At 43.2% G+C, this 18479-nt stretch overlaps 1 protein-coding gene across 7 annotated transcripts in view; it reads right to left on the bottom strand.

The window, feature by feature from the left end:
• SDCCAG8 (SHH signaling and ciliogenesis regulator SDCCAG8) overlaps window positions 1–18479 on the bottom strand; it is a 2836880-nt gene that overhangs the window by 2309956 nt on the left and 508445 nt on the right. For all 7 annotated transcript variants that reach the window (XM_069607960.1, XM_069607958.1, XM_069607955.1 and 4 more), the window contains one exon: window positions 12076–12264. In XM_069607960.1, coding sequence (XP_069464061.1) covers window positions 12076–12264 — 189 coding nt within the window. The remainder of the gene's footprint in view (window positions 1–12075; window positions 12265–18479) is intronic.

Raw genomic sequence — 18479 nt, 5'->3', positions numbered from 1 at the left:
AAACGAAAAGGTCTCTCATGATCGGAATCCTCACCTTCCTCATATATTGAGAACAAGGCTCTAAAATAGTCAGACCTAGGATGTGGTTTAAACCCCATTTCTAGAGCAGAAGGAGCCAAATTTGTTGTCACTGGTTGTGAAAACGTCGAGGTTGTCGATGTGGAAGTCACATGCTTTGACAAACTCGAAAAGGGCATCCAAAAAGTTTGAAGAGACCTCGATTTACTCGAGAAGATCGGAATCCTACTCTGTGTCGTCGAAATAGTCAATGGCATTCTCGACGTCATGGTCGAGATCCTCAACACCTCTACTGTAGTGACAGTTGTAGGTCTGTCCTTTATCGGAGTCGACAGTGGCGTCGAAGAGAGCGTTGACGCAACCGATTTATGCGTCTAAGGGCCCTTTGACAACGGCGTCAATGATGCAGATTTATGAGTCGAAGAAACCTTCGACGACGGCGTCGACGACGCGATCTTACTGCCTTTACTGGAGGGTTCATGACGCTCTCGGGTAGTTTCTCTCGCGGGGTGCAACGACTCGCAGCGTTTTGATTTTTCGGGTCTTTCACCCGGGGTATCACCTTTAGATGTCTTCGAGGGGGTCGAGGCCGCTTTCTCGAAGACGCTAAGCATTGTCTTACGGAATTCCTCCCACTTAGCTGGAGAGCTGTGTTTCGTGGGGCAGGTGACGCTTTCCGGAGAGACAGAAGACGACGAAGAAGAGGGAGATCTACGACGCCTCTTCTTAGAGTGTCTCGATCTCGAAGATTGATGGGAAACGCTTTGAGATCTTGAACAGGAATGTTTCTTAGGACGGCGAGGAGACGAACGTCTCGACTCTGCCGAAGAAACTTTCGAGGGAGTAAGAGATTTAAGAGTCTTACCTCTTTCTAGCTTCCCTTACGCTCCTTCAAGGATTTCGCCGTCATGGACATACAGTCCTCGCATTCCGAACAGTGATGCTCCGATCCCAGGCACCACAAACAGATGATATATTCGAAGAATAAGTCTGAATCTTCTTGAAGAAAGAACTGAGCAACACGTTTCCGAGGCCCACGAAGCGCGGAAAAACGGAACAGAGCAACGGACGCTGCGTGAGTCTATTTATACGCACAGTGACGTTGGCGCCGAGATGGAGGCTGTCGAGGGACATCAACTCGAAGGACGTCGACTAGCAGCGCCCTCTACTGAAAAAATTTCCGAAGCCAGCAAGTTGGGATGGGTAACATCAAAGATAAGGAATTCGGCAATGAGTTCAGTCTGCCACAGTCTTTGTCAATGAGAGGAGCTGCAGCGACTACTTGCATTTTCTGCTGGACCCTTTTGGCTGCTGTGCCTTTAATTCCTAAGGCCAGCCTACATAAACTACAGCTGGGCGCGGAGCGGAGTTCGGCAGGCAGTTCAGTCTGCCACAGTCCGCCCCTGCTCCCTGCGCCCGCATCGGTAAGATGACACGCGGTGCTCAGGCTGTGAGTGTTGCCATAGCAGCTACCCAAAATCAGCTCGCGCCAGCGCCGTCTTCATCTGGTCCACAAACGCGACATAAAGTGTTGCAGTCGCGTAGGAACATGTTTAATGGAGCGGAATCTGAGGTAAGTAACAACTCCACTTACGAACTACATGAACAAGGAATCTTTGACAATCGACCTAAAAAAAATGTGAGCGATCCCGCGATTGTACTACCATCTGGGCCCTCATTAACGCCTTCAGGTTTAATTTTACCACTCTTACCTTCGCCGTCAGTTTACATCGACGCTTGTGAATCCCCTTTCGATGTAACGGACTCCGAACTGCTGGCATTGCGAACAGAGAGTGAAGATGTTATCACGATGCACGCCAATGCAGTTGATTCTGTTTCTTGTCGTCCAAACGACACCTTGGTTGACGACCTCCCGCCTTGTCAGGTCAAGAGGAGGCGTGTAGTTAGCACCGCAGGAACAACGAGCGAATGGAACGTTGCCCTGAGAAGTAACGTTGAGCGGGAAATGGATTCAAGATCTAATAAACAGCCATTCTCCGAAGAAGCAAGAAACAGATTCACCCGCAAATAAACTCGCAAAGATGAATACAAACAATGAATTGTTAAAAAAAGCTGGAACTGGCCCCGGAAACCTCGCAGCCTCATCAAACATACATCTAAAAAACAAAGAACCGTCCGCATTTGAGTTAGCAGCACGAGAAGCGTGCATAACAGAAAGATTAAAGGCAGACTTCCTCACGATGCGGGAGAGACTCGAAGAGAGCTTTATCCTTAAATATGGTAAGGCTTCCAAGACTAATACTGATAACAGATCGAACATGAATTCTTCACTTTCAAAAACAAGCACCCCGCAAAGGAAAATATCTGTTGGAGGCAACCCTATCAACGAAGAAAAAAGGAAAACAACTCCAGGTCTGAAAACAATCGACAGTCCCAAAGTGGGCATACAATCTTCTAATGCCTCGATCATATATAATAATGATGCAGACATGGACCCAAAGAATAAAGCCCATCTTTCTACAGCTGCCGTGCTACATAATAATGTTTTAGCTGCGACATCTATTGCCATGTTACCATTTATAAAGCTTTATGAAGCGATGAAAGACTCCCTAAATGATCAGATCTCATTGTTGGCCACAATAACCAGCAAAATGTGCACTATGGAAATGTTAGTGCAAAACATTACTCAGAGATTAGACTATGAAGCTGATGCCTCTCGTTGCAGGCAATCACGCTTAAGTGATATTGCCAGACAAGAATCCAACGATAAGGCTGATCTGATGCAGGCCGTTAACGAATGTACAAAATGGATGCGACACAATATAACATCAAAGCAGGATGATACAGCCATTTTGGCAGATAGAGCAGCCGTAAATAAGACTAAAAAGGAAGATAACGTCAAAATCACCTGAGGCTAAAAATACTAACAGAGTGCCTTGCACTATTGAAATCAGCGACGTACAAGCTGCCACACAGGCTTCTGCCTCTGAAATAATGTCATCCACACAAGTAATACAAATGATTACTCCAGCTCCAAAAGAGACAACTGATTCCATGCAAACAAATTTGACAGTAATAAAGCCTGCTTCAACTTTCGACAAAAAGAACATCCAATCGGATGGAGAAGTCGGGAAAACAAAGCGCAATGAAATCATTGATGCGAACATGAAGGACTCACAAGGATCCATTGATCAAGCCCGCAAGATTTGACTAATAAATTGTCTTACGGAATATTCAGAGGCCCAGCAACAACGATAATGGTACCAGATAAGCAAAACACCCAGCAGGGAACAAAAGCAAAAACAAAATCGTCTAACTCGAGACTGGAACCAAAAGCAAAGAGACCAAGAACTAACAAGGCAAAAAGATTTATTAGAAACATCACAACCCCTCCGCCCATAAGTATGTTCAACCGAATGATAAAAAAGGGAAATACCTCGAATGAACCTTAAGAGGGCTAATAAATCGAATATGGTGGCTGTACCACAAAATAAGCGAAGGAGAGAAGAGCAAAGTGAAGAAAAAGATGCTGAGATCGAATCTTTGATCGATTTGTGCGATCTTTCAACCTATTCTATCGAAGATGATGAAGAAGACGTAATAAAGATGAATGGAAACACCACAATGAATGAAAAAAATATTATGTCTAAACCGACTGATAAGAATTCTGGGAAAAAGCTACAAAATCCACCACGAAAAATGGTGGAAAAGAAGAAGATAACTATTAAAAATCAAGAGGTAGCGGAGAATACCAGAATAATAAATACAGTAAACTGCCAAAATGTAAATAGGGCAAATGACAAACAGACTTCACTGGCAAATCTAAATACAAAATTGACAATGGCCCAAAAGGCCAAAGGCTTAGGACAAAACAAAACAAGCCTTGATCAATATGTTAAATCCGTAAAGTCCAATAGCTGGAAACTCCAATTGGAGAACATCTTAAAAGAACAAAAGGATATGAACTTAAATCGTAGGAATATTATCAAGCTTCTACATAGTATACCCACCTTACGTACAATTGCTTCTGATGACGTTGCAGTGGTGGAATACATGTCAGAGGCACGATTACACTGGGTGACTCTTCATCTAAGATCAGAACTAATTGCAAAACAACTTCTCAGTGCCAAAGAGGACTTGATGTTCTTCGGGTTCGATGTACATTATCTAGAGAAAGGTTCATTCCATCAAAGCAGTGTGAATACAAATCAGACAGTGCAAAGAAGTAACAAACAAAAACGTGAAGACCTAAGAGAGTGGATGAGAGCTTCACCTGTGTCAGTGCAATCAGGCACCTTATGTTCACGATGGAAATCTAATGACCAGAAGACGGGTGACTACTAGGATGCTATCCGAGGAAAGAGCGTCACCCACCGCCTGGCAACTTGGAACACAAGAGGTTTCGCCCATTTATTGAATGAGAAATGGTCACAATTAGAAAACTGTACGCTTATATGCCTACAAGAAACTTGGCTCCGAGATAAACCGGCAAGTGACGGATATACAATAATGTTTAATGCAGCCGGGAAGAACAAACTGGGTCGACCTTTCGCTGGGCTAATAACGATGATTAGAAATAATTTAAATTGGACCATCATAAAGACCGTAAATCCCAACTTGTTCACCCAAGCAACCACGATACAACTTCCCACGACTAACGAGAGTACTGGTTGCCAATTGCTAATAATAAACGTATACTGGAATCCGGCGATGATTTCCGAAGAAAACTTATTAGAAAGTGTCACCACTCTGATCGATGAATGTTTAATCAATTACAAAGATCCATCAATAATCATATGTGGTGACCTAAACTACTCGTGGATCAAGGAGCAAAGTTCATCAAATAAAACAAACAATTTAACAAACACTCAACTATTAGATAGAGGAATACGTTGTAAGAATGAGATGACGATAAGAAATTGTACTATGATAAAAGGATGCACGAACTGAGATATTCCAGCTGCTCCCACATGGCACTGTGGATCCAGCTCAAAAACACAAATATAGTAAAGTAAAATTACCCACCTGACAACTGCAAAAACCATAAACGGCGATCATGATGCCTTAGTGATGACCTGGCAAGAGAAGGAAAAGTCTACCTCTGCAGTCTATTATTTGGGACATATAACAACAAACCATTCAGGATCCAGGTTGAGGATTAACACGAAACAACTAAATACATTCACTGAAAAATACGTGACAACTATTACTTTGGCTCCAAGTATCAACTATAGCCCGCTGTTGATGCAGTTCAGAGTGAAAACAATGAATCAGAAAATACATCAAATATCTAATAGACATCCCTTCAGTGCAACTCTTGATAAAGCAAGGAAACAATTGCAGAGTGATCTAGCCAAGATAAAAAAAGATAAAGGGAACGAAAGTGCAATCCAATTGAAAAAACGGTGGCTTCAATATAGAAACTGGCTAAAAGCCTTTAATAACAGGCGGGACCAGGAACAAGCTGAAACAATGTTACAGCTTATCATGCGGAAAGATACAAGATTGCTATGGGAAATAATCAACACTGGTACAGTAAAAGCAGCATACGACATGGCAAATGGGGTAAATGATGCAACATGGGTATCCTACTATACAAATGTCTTCGACATACAGAGTATACCTCGCCCAACATCTGACACCGAAGAAAATTGCAATTGGCTCATTGTCGAAACAACGGAAGATATAAATTGTGCCATCCTAAAATTAAACAACTCTAGATCAGCCGGCCCGGATGGCATTTCCAATATAATGCTGAAAGCAAACAGTCTTCTATGGGCAAAGTTCATCGCCACCTTGTTTGAGAGGATCGCAGCTAGTAAGACCCTACCGGAGTCCTGGGGTATGGCAATAGTAGTGCCCATTTTTAAAAAGGGCGACCGCAATGATCCGACGAACTACTTGCCTATTACGCTTATCGATACAATAGGAAAAGTGTTTGCAGCGTTCCTTCAGAAGAAGTTAGTGCTTTGGGCCGAGCAAGCAAAGATAATCGATAAACGACAAACAGGCTTTACAAAGGGGGTCGGTGTCAAAGTAAACTTGATTATTCTTAACATCATAAAACTGGAATCTATAAGGAAGGGCAACAAAGTATTCCTTGCCTTTATAGACTTGAAACAAGCCTTCGACACGATAAATCGTCAGAAATTATGGGAGAAATTACAAGCATGGGCATGCCCTCCGGAAATATTGCAACCCATAATGGCATTATACTCCAAGACATCCTTCCGTGTAAGATTGAATACAAAAGGTGATCTATCTGATGTAATCTTTACAAAGAGGGGAGTCAAACAAGGCTACCCATTGGCAGCCCTATTGTTTAAACTCTTTATATCAGACCTACCAATCACATTAAGAGAACCAAGGACATTCCCCCCAAAGATAAACAATCAGCATGTGTCCTGGGTCACATATGCCGACGATATTGTTTTAATGGACACCACACAAATAGGTCTGCAACGATTGTTAAATGTACTACAAATGTACTGTAATAATAATGACCTATTAATAAATACAAAGAAATCAAAGATCATGCCAATCACTAATGGACGCCCACAAAGCAAAAAAAACTTCAGTTGGTATTTAAATAATGAAAAATTAGACGCCACAAACTTTATACGCTACTTAGGAGTGCAGTTCAACACATCAATATGTGAACGGAATTGGACCCAAGAGCTGATAATGCAAATAACAATGTTCGCTTCACAAGGACTGAAACTGCATATAGCACATGGAAAATTTACCTTAAAACCATTACTTTCCTTTTACTTACAAAAAGTTGTTCCCGCCATAACATTCTGTAGTGAAGGCAGATGGAACATACCAGCAGACATCTGGTGTAAATTAGAAGGTAAATTGTGGCGAAAAGTGCTACGCCTACCTCAGAATCTTTCAATATCAGTGATCCGCTATGAGCTGGGCATAGATTCTTTATATGGCACAGTGATGTGGAAGTCCATTTCTGCATGGCGGAAAATGAAAATGACACCAGTAGCGGGCCCCTACGAAATTCTGCAAAAAAATCTGGGTGACAACACAACCGATTTATTAAGCATATGGGAACAAAAACTCCTTGTGCCAATGAGAGCTGCAGACCTGACGGAGGAGCTTGTTATACAAATGCCACAAAGAGCCAAAATAAAGCTGAGACGTTGGAACTGGATTCAGAACATCAACAAACGACAAAGGCTAACATCCATTCAAGATCTGGGAACTTCATCACATGGCCTGGACGAAACTCCCAAATACTTATGTAAATTTCCCTCGCGTCATCACCGCAATCAATTCATGAGGCTGCGTTTCAATCTCTATAAGACCAAAGCAGTTTTAATGATGAGGCGTGATTCTGATACTACTGATGATCAATGCAGATACTGAACAATGCAGTGGAATCGGCTAGACACTTGATAATCGAATGCCCAGTCACTAAAGTTAAAAGGGCATTATATCTTGCTAAGTATGCCCCATTAAACAACAATTTAGAAGAGTGGTGGAGCTATCTAATCTCAGGAACAAATACACGGTTGACTTGTGCAGTGATAAATTATATGGACTCTATACTGCCAGAAAACTGATGAAGATCTGATTTGGTCCATCAAGTAATCAACTGCTAAATAATGGATAAAGGACAAATGTAACTGTGTAATAAAAAGTTTGTTTTTTGTAAACTAAACTACAAATTACAATAAAAAAATAAATAAATAAAAGATAAGGAATACGTCGGAGGACACAATCCCTTCAAAAAGGAAGGTCTTGAGAAGCTTCTGGAACTAAAGGAGATCTGGCTCAAGTCAGAGAGGAAGGGAGGCCATTGCAGAGCAAGGCGCTTGCAGAGGAGAGAGATCAAACCCCCACTCTCTGCTTGGAGAAGCGTCTGATCTGCAAAGAGGTGGAGCTAGAAGACCGAAGGGCTCTAGCAGGAAGGTATTTAGATAGAGAGATTTGGATGTAGCTGGGCCCCAGACCCCAGAAAGCTTTGTGGATAATGCTTAGGGTCTCTAACTTGATCCTCGCAGCAACCGGAAGCCAGTGTAGAGATTTTAGGGCTAGAGAGATGCGGTCCCTTGGCTTGAAGCCATGGATAAGTCTCACAGTCTATTTCTGGATTAGTTGAAGAGGAGGAGTTAGGGAGACTGAGGAAGAGGCTGTTGCAGTAGTCCAGACTGGAGAGGCGCAGAGCTCCGGAGACCTTGAGTTTCTGGGGGAAGGTGAGGAAAGGGAGGATGCCTCTGAGGAGGCGCAGCTGGAAGTGGGCCTTCTTGGCAAGGTCTGTGATGTGAGTAGAGAAGGAGGGAGAGAGAGAGAGAAAGAGAGAGAAGGAGAGAGAGAGAAGGAGAGAGAGAGAGAGAGAGAGAGAGAGAGAGAGAGAGAGAGAGGGAGAGGGAGAGAGAGAGAAAGAGCGAGAGAGAGAGAGAGAGAGAAGGCGAGTATGACACCAAGGTTTTTTGCCTCACAGGAGAAGCAGGGGAGGGGGCCCATGGAGGTCAGCCAGAGAGTTGGAAAGGAGGGAGCAGAGGTCCCATTGAGAAGAATCTCTGTCTTACTGGCATAAAGGCAGAAATCTTTAGCAGTGCACCATGCCTGAATTGCAAACAGGCAGTCAGGTATAAGAGGGGAAGAGGGGGAGGCAGAGGAGGGAAGCTTGAAGGAGAGATGTGTGTCATCTGCATAACACTGGAAGTTAGGAGAGAAGGTGGAGATCAAATGGGCTAGAGGGGCCGGGTAGATGTTGAAAAGCGTAGGCGAGAGGATAGAGCCCTGAGGGACACTGCAGGTGGAAAGTGAGATGGAAGAGAGAAAAGAGCTCAGTTGAACCTGGGAAGGTTGGTCAGCGAGGAAGGACGTCAACCAGTCCAGAGCCAGGTCCATGATGCCAAGGGTATCACAGAGCCGATTTATAAGGGTGGCATGATTAGCCTATCAAAAGGTCAAGAAGGATGAGAACAGAAGGATAGTTGGAATAGAAATTAGAAAGCAAGTCTTCCCGGGTGTTCAGGAGTGCAGTTTCTGTGCCTCTGGCAGCTCTGAGGCCAGACTAGTGGTTGTGGAGACAACCAACAGATGCAGTGTTGTGGATAAACTGGGAGATGGCCAGCTTCTCCAAGAGTTTGCCCACAAGGGGGGAAATGAGGATAGGGCGGTAGTTAGCCGGACAGGAAGGGTCAGCAGACGGCTTTTTGAGGAGAGGGTCCATAAGGTAGTGCTTGAGGACTGAGGGGAAGAATTCAGTGGCAAAGGAGTGATTGCAGAAATCAGCCAAGGCTGGAGCAAGGGAGACAATGTTGTCCTTTATAGTTGTAGAGGAGCAGGGGAGCACCTGTTTGGATGAGACTTTCATAGAGCAAACTTGTCTACTAACCTCATCAGGTTATATCGGAGAGAAAGAGGAGAGTAGGAGGGAATTGGAGGAGGGGGGCCAAGGGAGGCCTGAGAGCGCATGAGGGAGATGAGAGTGGTATAGAGGAGAGTGAGGACAGGATGTCCTGAGTTTTAATGATGAAGTGAGAGGCCTGTGCAGTGCAGAGGGCCAGGGAAGGCAGAGGGGAAATGGAGACTGCAGTAGGATTGGTGAGTTCCTTGCAGATTTTGGAAAGTTCAGCCGTGTTGTAAGTGGCCCCAGAGATACAGGCTTGGATGTAGGCCCTCTTCTTACAGCAGATGGATAGTATTGCAGCATTGCCTTTGGGGCAGGCGCAGGCCAGTTTGTCAGGGGATGTGCTCAAAGCCTGCCACTTCCACACCAGTAGTTCTGCACTTGTGTTTCATAGAGGCCATGGTGGAGTCATACAAAGAGTTGCGCTTGGAGGAAGGCTTCTTGCAGATCCTCATAACAGAGGCAAGGATGTCGAGAGTGTTAGAGATGGAGAGTTGACGGTTAGTAAGGGCTGATTTAGAGTGGTAGAGGAAGAGTTTGGGGATGGATAAAGTGGTGTCAAAAGCAGCAACTGACACACTTCATAGGTCGAATGACAGAGAAGGAGACTGACAGTACAGGCGGGGGATTAGTCGGGGGATCCAGAAGGTCCAGGTGAGAGGACAGGAGAGTATAATCAGACAAGGAGAAAGGAGCAGTGAGAACGTTAGAGCTAGGGATGTCTTAAGAGATGAGAGCATCCAAAGTGTGTCCGGCAGAGTGCATTGTACCAAAGGAAAAAATGAAGAGGGAAAGAGTGTCACAGAGGTTGCGGAAGAGTCCAGAGGTTGCATCAGGGGAGTCATGATGAATTTTGAAGTCTCAGAGGAGGAGAAGCTTGGCGGTGGACGCCAGGAGAGAAGAGGTGAAGTCAGACCACTCAGAGGAAGAGGGGAACCGGGCCAGGTAGAAAGGACTGCTCTCTCAGCAGGGTGCAGTGGAATGTTCTTCCAAGATTGGACTCCAGAGATGATTCAAAGAAGTGTTGGGGGACCCCTACTTTTAATGGTGAATGTCCGCAGGTGATTGGACTAAAACTAGACTACCTTAGTGGTTCAATCCCTGTTCATGAAAGAAGGGGACTTTGCCCTTCTGACATCACACCCAAAGTGCTTTGCTCCAGAGGAAGTGAAAGGGATAGGAAGGTGATAGACAGAAGAAGAGAGAAACAAGATGGTGGAAGTCTACAGAGTTCACCTGTCTATTCTAACCTCGCCCCATTCCCTTCTCACTAGGCACAGCCTTTAGAAATGCAGCACCCTGGCGTGAGGCTACTCCCTTTGAATGGGTGTGCTCCTTTAATGACTTGGCCCAGGGCTGCTGCCTGTTGTGCGGTTGTCCCTGGTGGAAGGTGTTACCAACCCTCACAAGGATATAAAAAAAGAGGCATGGCCATTCAGGTTCCTGTCCTGTCATCCGACAGGCTCAGCCTGCCTGGCCAGCAAACCTTCCACAGCTGGGTTTGGCTCACAAGAGCGGTCACATGTGTGATATCAAATTGGATGTGGCTTTAATGATCATAAGTAATGTCATGCAATCCCTTATCTCAGGCATAACTTATATTTAGAGTGTACCCAGTCTAATGATCATCAAAGTTTTGGTACCGGGGTGCATATCTTAAATGCAGCCCTGTGCTGCAGATACTTGGCTGTCATTCCAGCTGTCAAATAGGCAGCTGTGACCTCTGAACCTGCTCTGTGCCACTGGTAGGATACTGATGCTATAGCGGTGTGTCCATGGAGTGGCCTAGGGGTGGCACGTGCTACCCCTGGAATCTGATTGGCCACCCCAGGTCCCACACCATTATCCTAAACTTTGATCCTTATGTGTGGGTTCACTCGTACTGCATGCCACCCCTGCATAAGTCAGTGCCCCTTTTGGGTCCAACCCAGTCAAAACCGTCTGGACACGCCACTGTGATGCAGCAGGACACAGATACACACGATGCTTTGGGAATAGAACTTATTAAAAGGGGAATCGACCAAAACAGATTACCATTTCAGAGATGGTATTACCTGCATCATTTATTATTTAATTAAAAAGGCCAGGTCTTTCACACCCTTGCCAGACGGCAACTCAGCACAGTCCACTACACCAGAAAGCCTCACTTATTATATTGCCCCTACCTAACATTAACACTAACCGTTCATATATACTGTAAATCAGAGTGTATCTCTTGACCTACTCTAGGCAGCTTCATTTAACATAACTTTCCATGAACCCCTACAGTATCAAGGTCTCATTTTGTGATGTCATTTACTATGTCACTACATATGAAAATTTGGTGGGGCGTGCAAATCCTTTTTCGCACAGGGCTCTGCAAATCCTCTGCCTGGCTCTGCCTGTGAATTATTTAATTTTTTTCTTTGCTCACATCTCATTTGGAAGTTAAGAGTTACAGGCCACTGTGGAACTGATTCTTGTGCCCAGTGGCATCTCTTGCACTCTCGCTTGCTGTGAGATTCCCGACATCAGCAGTTACCCTTCGCTACTTCTCTTCAAATCTTTTTTTGCAATCTCTTGTATATAATATATTAACAACGTTGTTTTTTGGGAGTGGCCAAGTCTAGGTTTGTTGCACTCCAACGCTATCCTTTCTGGATTAATCAGTCACATGTCTGACACGTTTGCGTGTTCTCCAATACATTCGATAAAAGCACACGAAGCTGCGATGTACTTACTTCGTCAGTCTTTCAATGGTTTGCATGTGGACGTTGGTGTGGGTCTGTGCCAGAACAGCTTCATGCTGGGCACATTTCAAACACAGGCCTCCTGCTCGGTTAGCACTGCTTGCTGCTAGAAGAGCCTCGTGCTGCTTCAGCTTCCCTCGCAGGTCCTCGCTGTTTTTCTGCGACTCTGACAAGTCTTTTCTACAAATAGAAAAGAGCATAAAAATGAACCCTACAAGAAGCATTCGTTAGATCTGTATCATGACAATTATTATTGTTCCAGATATACATATTGTTCTTTCTTTCGAAATTACACAACGATTTTAAAACCAACCTCCACTCCATAATATAATAATGTGCGGCAATTAAAAACGTTTCACACATTTCAGGAAAAGCAGCAGTGTAAGTTTGGAAAAAACATTTGTAGGTACAGTGAAGCACGGCAACCATAATCTTTACAGCAACGTCTAATCTAGCAAGACTTCAAACGCTAAAGGGACTTGTAACCTCTAAGGGAGAGGCATTTGCTAGTTCCCAAATGCAGCACCTTAAGAATTTTCCTTTTCACTACAGATTTAAGCAGGATTTGATTTTTCTCCATGGGTGTTCTTTCCCGTGAGCAGACTAATTGCATGATCCTCTGTGAAAGGAGACCGAATACCCTCCAATTCGAAAACAGATAGGTCATGTAGTTTCCACAGCAACACGCCTTTAGAATGTTTTTTTCAAGTGCAATCGAAGATGCAGAGGGAGAGCTTAAGAAGGAAAATTATGCAAAGACCTTTTCTAAGCGAATCTTTCACTGCACGTGGCCGTCACAGAGACGCTAATATGGGAGGATGCGGCTCGTCAGCTTGTCACTTGTGCATGCTTTGGCTTCACTTACAGTTAACTGTCACTTTCCCACTGGCCAATGCTATAAAATAGTCTGAGAATTCGGCCCTCCAAAATTATCTTCCAAAGATATATTGACTGAAATTTGAAATATGCTCAGATTCAAAAGCAAGGCAACGTCTTGTAAGCAACCCTGCTATTTTTAGACAACCCGGAGAAAGAGAAGGCAAACCAGTGAATTATGCTGCACAACAGAGGTTAATGAAAGCAACAGAGAGCAGTCAAGCATGCATGACACAAGCGCACGCAAGGGACAGACTTCAAACAGCAACCAGCAACAATGGTAAACAACCACACATACATGGCAAGGATTTCATCAGAAAGACCTATGCTCAAAGGGCTACCCCCTCTGATTTGTGTGTACCACTTTTGTTGGACAATGTGTTACATACACTGCACAGTTGGTATTTTTGACAAAATTTATTGGCCCTAAATGCACTGACATCCACAATCTGCTGTTCATGTTATCAAAACTATTCGTCTAGGTACCCATTACAGAGTTTTTTTGTCAAAAGTAATGGGAAATTGCTTGCAATTGTGGGCCACTGTTTTTACTTGTGCCTGGGCCTACTTTTTGTCTCAGCCCGACCCTAGGGAGACATGGAACTGACCTACACTCTCATAGAAGCAAAAGGGAAAGCAGCTTTCAGATAAATTAATAAAAATATATTACCACACACTATATAACCCTTGTATGTACACCCAATGAATGTGCACTGCATGTTCGGTCATACTGTATTGTAAAGCAGGCTCATGTTATAAAGTGTACTATGTGGTTACAACAACCTAAAGTTGGTAATTACATTTAGCCGGATTATTTTGCGTGACCTTGTTCGACTTTCCTTTTCCCCTGGGTGTTTCCCCTCATGCCTTCCCCACCCTCAACCCTAAACCCTAACATGCATACATATATTTACAAAAGTGTGGGAGCCCCTGTACTGAGAACAAACATGATTCAAATAACCTTTGTTTTGTTCCACCCTAAATTGTCTTTTTATTGAAATTTTGATAAACGGCATGAGTGTGAACTGTGAGAAACCTGAGGGGATCCTCTCACCTACTCCCCTTGGCTCCTTTTCTCATGTGGCCAGGGAAAGGCCATCGCTTTTGGATCCTGACCCTAGGGGCGGAGAAGCAAGGGAGGATCACTTGGATGAAGGGTTCTTGGGGATTGGGGAGAGGATATCCACAGGCGGGACATGGTATCCCACTTTCCTTTATGAAGACCAACCTAACTTCCCCCAGTCTTTATGGGCTATTGTAACACATTTCCCCACATGTTCCATTATTTAACACACTATGGTACTGGGTCGAGGAAGAGGCAACTAAGAGTGATTAACACTAGTAGGTCATTTCACCCCTTTAGTACTGAGACGAGGAAGAGGCCTGCTGAGTATTATAAAGATCAGGCATGTCTCTTTAACTATAGTCAGCCAATTGGACTACATGACTGAGGTCACTTGACAATCCTCATGCATATCAGAGCACAGGCAGTTCGAGAGAGGGAGAAACCTGATCCACCTATGGAGAAACCAGCTTGTGGGAAGCAGGAGTTGTGGCAAGCTGCATGAAGGGAACCGGAGTGCAACCTGGATGCTGTGACACTTGGTGAGGCAGAGCAGAGAGAGGCAGCAAGACGGAAGGCGAGAGCAGAAGGGGCAGGAAGCAAAGCAACTGCTTTGGAAGGTCGGGCCACTCACCTGCCCAGAGAGAGTGCTGCTCCACCCGCGGAGAGAAGGCTGGCAAGTATGCGCAAAGTCATGTAACAGGTGGGAAAGGCAGCTGGATCAACCAAGTGAACAAGCAGCAGAACCCACATAAAGAGGAGGGTCCCGTGGCAATAAAGGAACGATGAAATGACCGGTGAGACTGCTAGACACCAGTGGGGGAAACGGGTGGTCTAGAAGGGGCAGAGTTAAGAGTGTAGTATATGAAGGGAACATACAGAGAGACTGCTGATATGCCCTGAGAGACCCAGATGCAAATGAAGCATAAGTGCAAGAGACAACCTTGAGTTAAATAAGGGAATAGCAAAGTGAGCAAGTAACGTGTGTGAGTTAAAAATGCACTCTTTTGAATACCGAACAAACTGAAAGCATTATTGAATACCGTACAGAATTGAAGCAACATGAAAATATGATTGGGTAAGCATTTCTGAATGCCGCACAGAGATAAAGCAACCGAAAATAATGTTTTGAATGGAACAAAAGCAACGTGGTGCAGGTGGCAAATACCAAAAAAGTGTTGGCAAAGCAAGTAAAATCCCAAGAAGGGTGTGAGAAGAGAAGCAAGCAAACATCAACAGCATAACCAAGTAAATGGTGAGCAAGCTAACCACAATAAAGGTACTTTTCACTGTTAAGGGAAAGCAGTGGATAATTGTTGCAAAAGCTGATGAAAAGGGGTATCGGTTATGTGACCTTTGATGGGTGGACCGTGTGGTCTGTTAACTGCGCCTAGACCGAGGAAACACCTGCATGACAGCAGTACTAAAGAAAAACAGCCAAGAAAGTTTTATCGGTTGCGTGTCCTGTGATGGGTGGACTGTGTGGTCCATCAACTGCACCTATACTGTGGGCTATTCATGGAAAGCAAATGAAAGGACGAATCAAGATTGTAAACCTTGCATTGGTGAACCAGCAAAACTACCCTTGGCAGAGGGTTGGGGAGGATCCCAATCCTTTGAGAATTGTTTTGTTTGAACTTTCTATCTTGAACTTGGGGAAAGAAAACCCTGAGAGGTTTGTAGAACTGTTTTGAAGCTGGAAAGTAAGTCAGGAGCTGTAAGAAGCTCAGAACTTTGGTTGGTACACTATTCCTTTTATTGAAGACATCCCTACACATTGTCTAGCTTTAATTGTGAGGGCAAGGGTAGGGTTTGGACACAGACAGACTTAAGTTGAACTCTTTGACTCAGACTGTCCTTAGTTTCTTTAGGGAGGGAAATCCCACCTTCGCTTAGGGCAAAAGTTCCATCCTGACATTTAAGTTAAATAAAGTGAGCTTGTTTGAATCTTGAATCTGTTGTCTGTGTCTTGCTACATGAGGCCTTCACAGTACAGAAACAGCTTGATTCATCAATATTGCTTCACCAAAACGTCACTTTTACAATTATGACAAACCCCCTCCAATGGAAAAAAGAGGAGAGAAAAAAATAATTTTAGCTCTGTATCTCTATTTTTGCAATGGAAATCGGTACGCCTGATTCCTTATTTTAAGCGTAGGCTGTGTCTGTCTTCAAAGATGCGATTAATCACATGGAAGCCATCTAGAGATTATATGACCAAACCCCCCCATCTGGACCAATAATTTGGCAGACTACACCACGTGCTCTATATATCAGGTATCCCTCCCGCATGGACTGTTTTCTCTCTTTGTGATGTAGACATATTCACTCACCATTTTTTGACAGAAGCATAACGTTACTTATAAAATATTGCTCATAACGAGTGCTTTTTCGTGCAGACCATGTCCTTTGTTTTTTCTTTTCTTCCCCTACCTTGTCTTTATCTTTTATTTTTAATTGTGATTGGAATTATATTGTTACTGTAACCATTATCAATAATTATGTGGTTGCTTTTTGTGTTTTCACATGTTTGAATTGTCAATTCTGTTGTTAGCAAACACTTTTTTACGCCCTAAGGACGGCCCAGTTAGGGTTGAAATATGTGTTGGCGTTGTGTTTTTTTGTTGATTAAATTCATGGGACCCTAAGCATAATTTGTTGGTATGTTTTAAAATTGTTCAAGTATATTTTGACTAGCCTCATTTGGAAGCATCTTCCAATTTAATGATACTGTATTTTCATCAATCTGGGAATACTAATGGTTGTTAAAAGTTTACACTCAATATTACTTACTGTGACCATATACTTACTATGACACACCTTGCTTATACGAACACAGGTTGGGAGCGCAGTTAGTGAGGCACTCCACATTCTCCGTCTCATTATATATATATATATACACATATATATATATATATATATATATATATATATATATATTTTCAAAACTCTGATTCGCCAAAATCACTGCGCTCAACCTCTTAAAATAGCTGGTGCTAATGGGCTAAAGCTTGGCTAGGTTTATAACATATCAAAGATATATTCTACTATCTACTCCTATCAACCTTTCTCAATGACTGCAGGGTCTGATAGTACAAAATTGCCCCAGCACACTCGACCACAACTTTGTGAAAACGTATATTTATTCAATCTATAATCATACGAGCATCAAACATAAACAGTTATTCTTACATCAGTTTAGCTGCAGACCAGGTTAAAAAACATGAAATTCACCCCACCGGGTGCAAATTGCCACACGTTCCGCTCTCTTTGCGCTTTTTCAGGCTGTTTATCATACGTGTGTTCGCTATCTCGCACTATTTATAATTCAAGTGCGCGCTGATTTGCGACCATTCGCATCACGCAATCATGTGATCTGCTCAGAGCTATTAGCTTTCTGCCATTCTTATTCTCGAGTAGAGAGAATGGGCTAAACATTCCGCCATCTTGGTATGACGTGTCTCCCAACAGTGTGGCTATTAATGCCATTTCTGTTGTTACCCAACCAAATTAAATAATTCCGTCTGATATAATTGCTTGTTTAGGCCAAAGATAGTCCCATCTTCAAAGCACACTTTTAAATCTTTTGCTCACACAAATCGCAAGATTATTGCACAAGTGTACCACATATGTATCGTCCCAAATTAACAGCAATCGGAGTAAAATTTCGATGCTGGTGTCTTGGTGCTTCCAGGTGGCTTAAGTTTCATAAAAAAATCAAAGGAATACAGCCATTTACTCCTGAAGTATCATCATACCTCTAATGGCACATTTCTAATGATGTTGCTAGTTAGTACTGCCTGTGCAGTTACAATCACTAATAAATCATCTATGACAATCCGCATCATGAAAGTGCTAGTGCTTGATTCACATATAGATTAAACGTTTCTAAACATACAGATGTTTTTCAATTCTAAAAACTCTTTATACATTAAAATATCTGTATCAATAAGTTGTGCAATATCGCTTCTATAAAGTGCTAGTGCATTTTCAATTGTGCAAAAACGCTATTCATAAAGTGCACGTGCGTCTCACAATCTGTATGTATTTGTGAATTAACAATATGATGACTTAACTTCAGGCGTACCCATTCTCTATTTCGTAAGACCCATTCTCTATTTCTATTTGCTATAATCCATTGCATCCACTAACATTAGTGAAATGCTCCCGTATAGCATATGTGGTCTACCTTCAGTTTCAAGTCGGTATAGAAATATACATTGCTTATCTTATTGAATGTCGGAAAGAGTTGAGGCCAGGATATACTGCCTCTATATCAAGAGTTCCGTTCTAATTGTCTCAATTTGCATATCTAAACACTTTACAGAATAAATCCTATTCATATAAAAACACAAACATTTCCGAATCAATATTTAGTCCATCTGGTTTCAAAGTGTCTAACTTGCATATTAATTTAGCTTCAAGTTGGCGCAGTTTTAATTCTCTGTTCCCCAAT

This window comes from Ambystoma mexicanum, chromosome 4q (assembly GCF_040938575.1).
Source record: "Ambystoma mexicanum isolate Mex_15411 chromosome 4q, UKY_AmexF1_1, whole genome shotgun sequence".
In the NCBI taxonomy this organism is placed as follows: domain Eukaryota; kingdom Metazoa; phylum Chordata; class Amphibia; order Caudata; family Ambystomatidae; genus Ambystoma; species Ambystoma mexicanum.
Note: the sequence above shows the minus strand (reverse complement) of the source record. Positions and strands in the feature narration are given on the sequence as shown.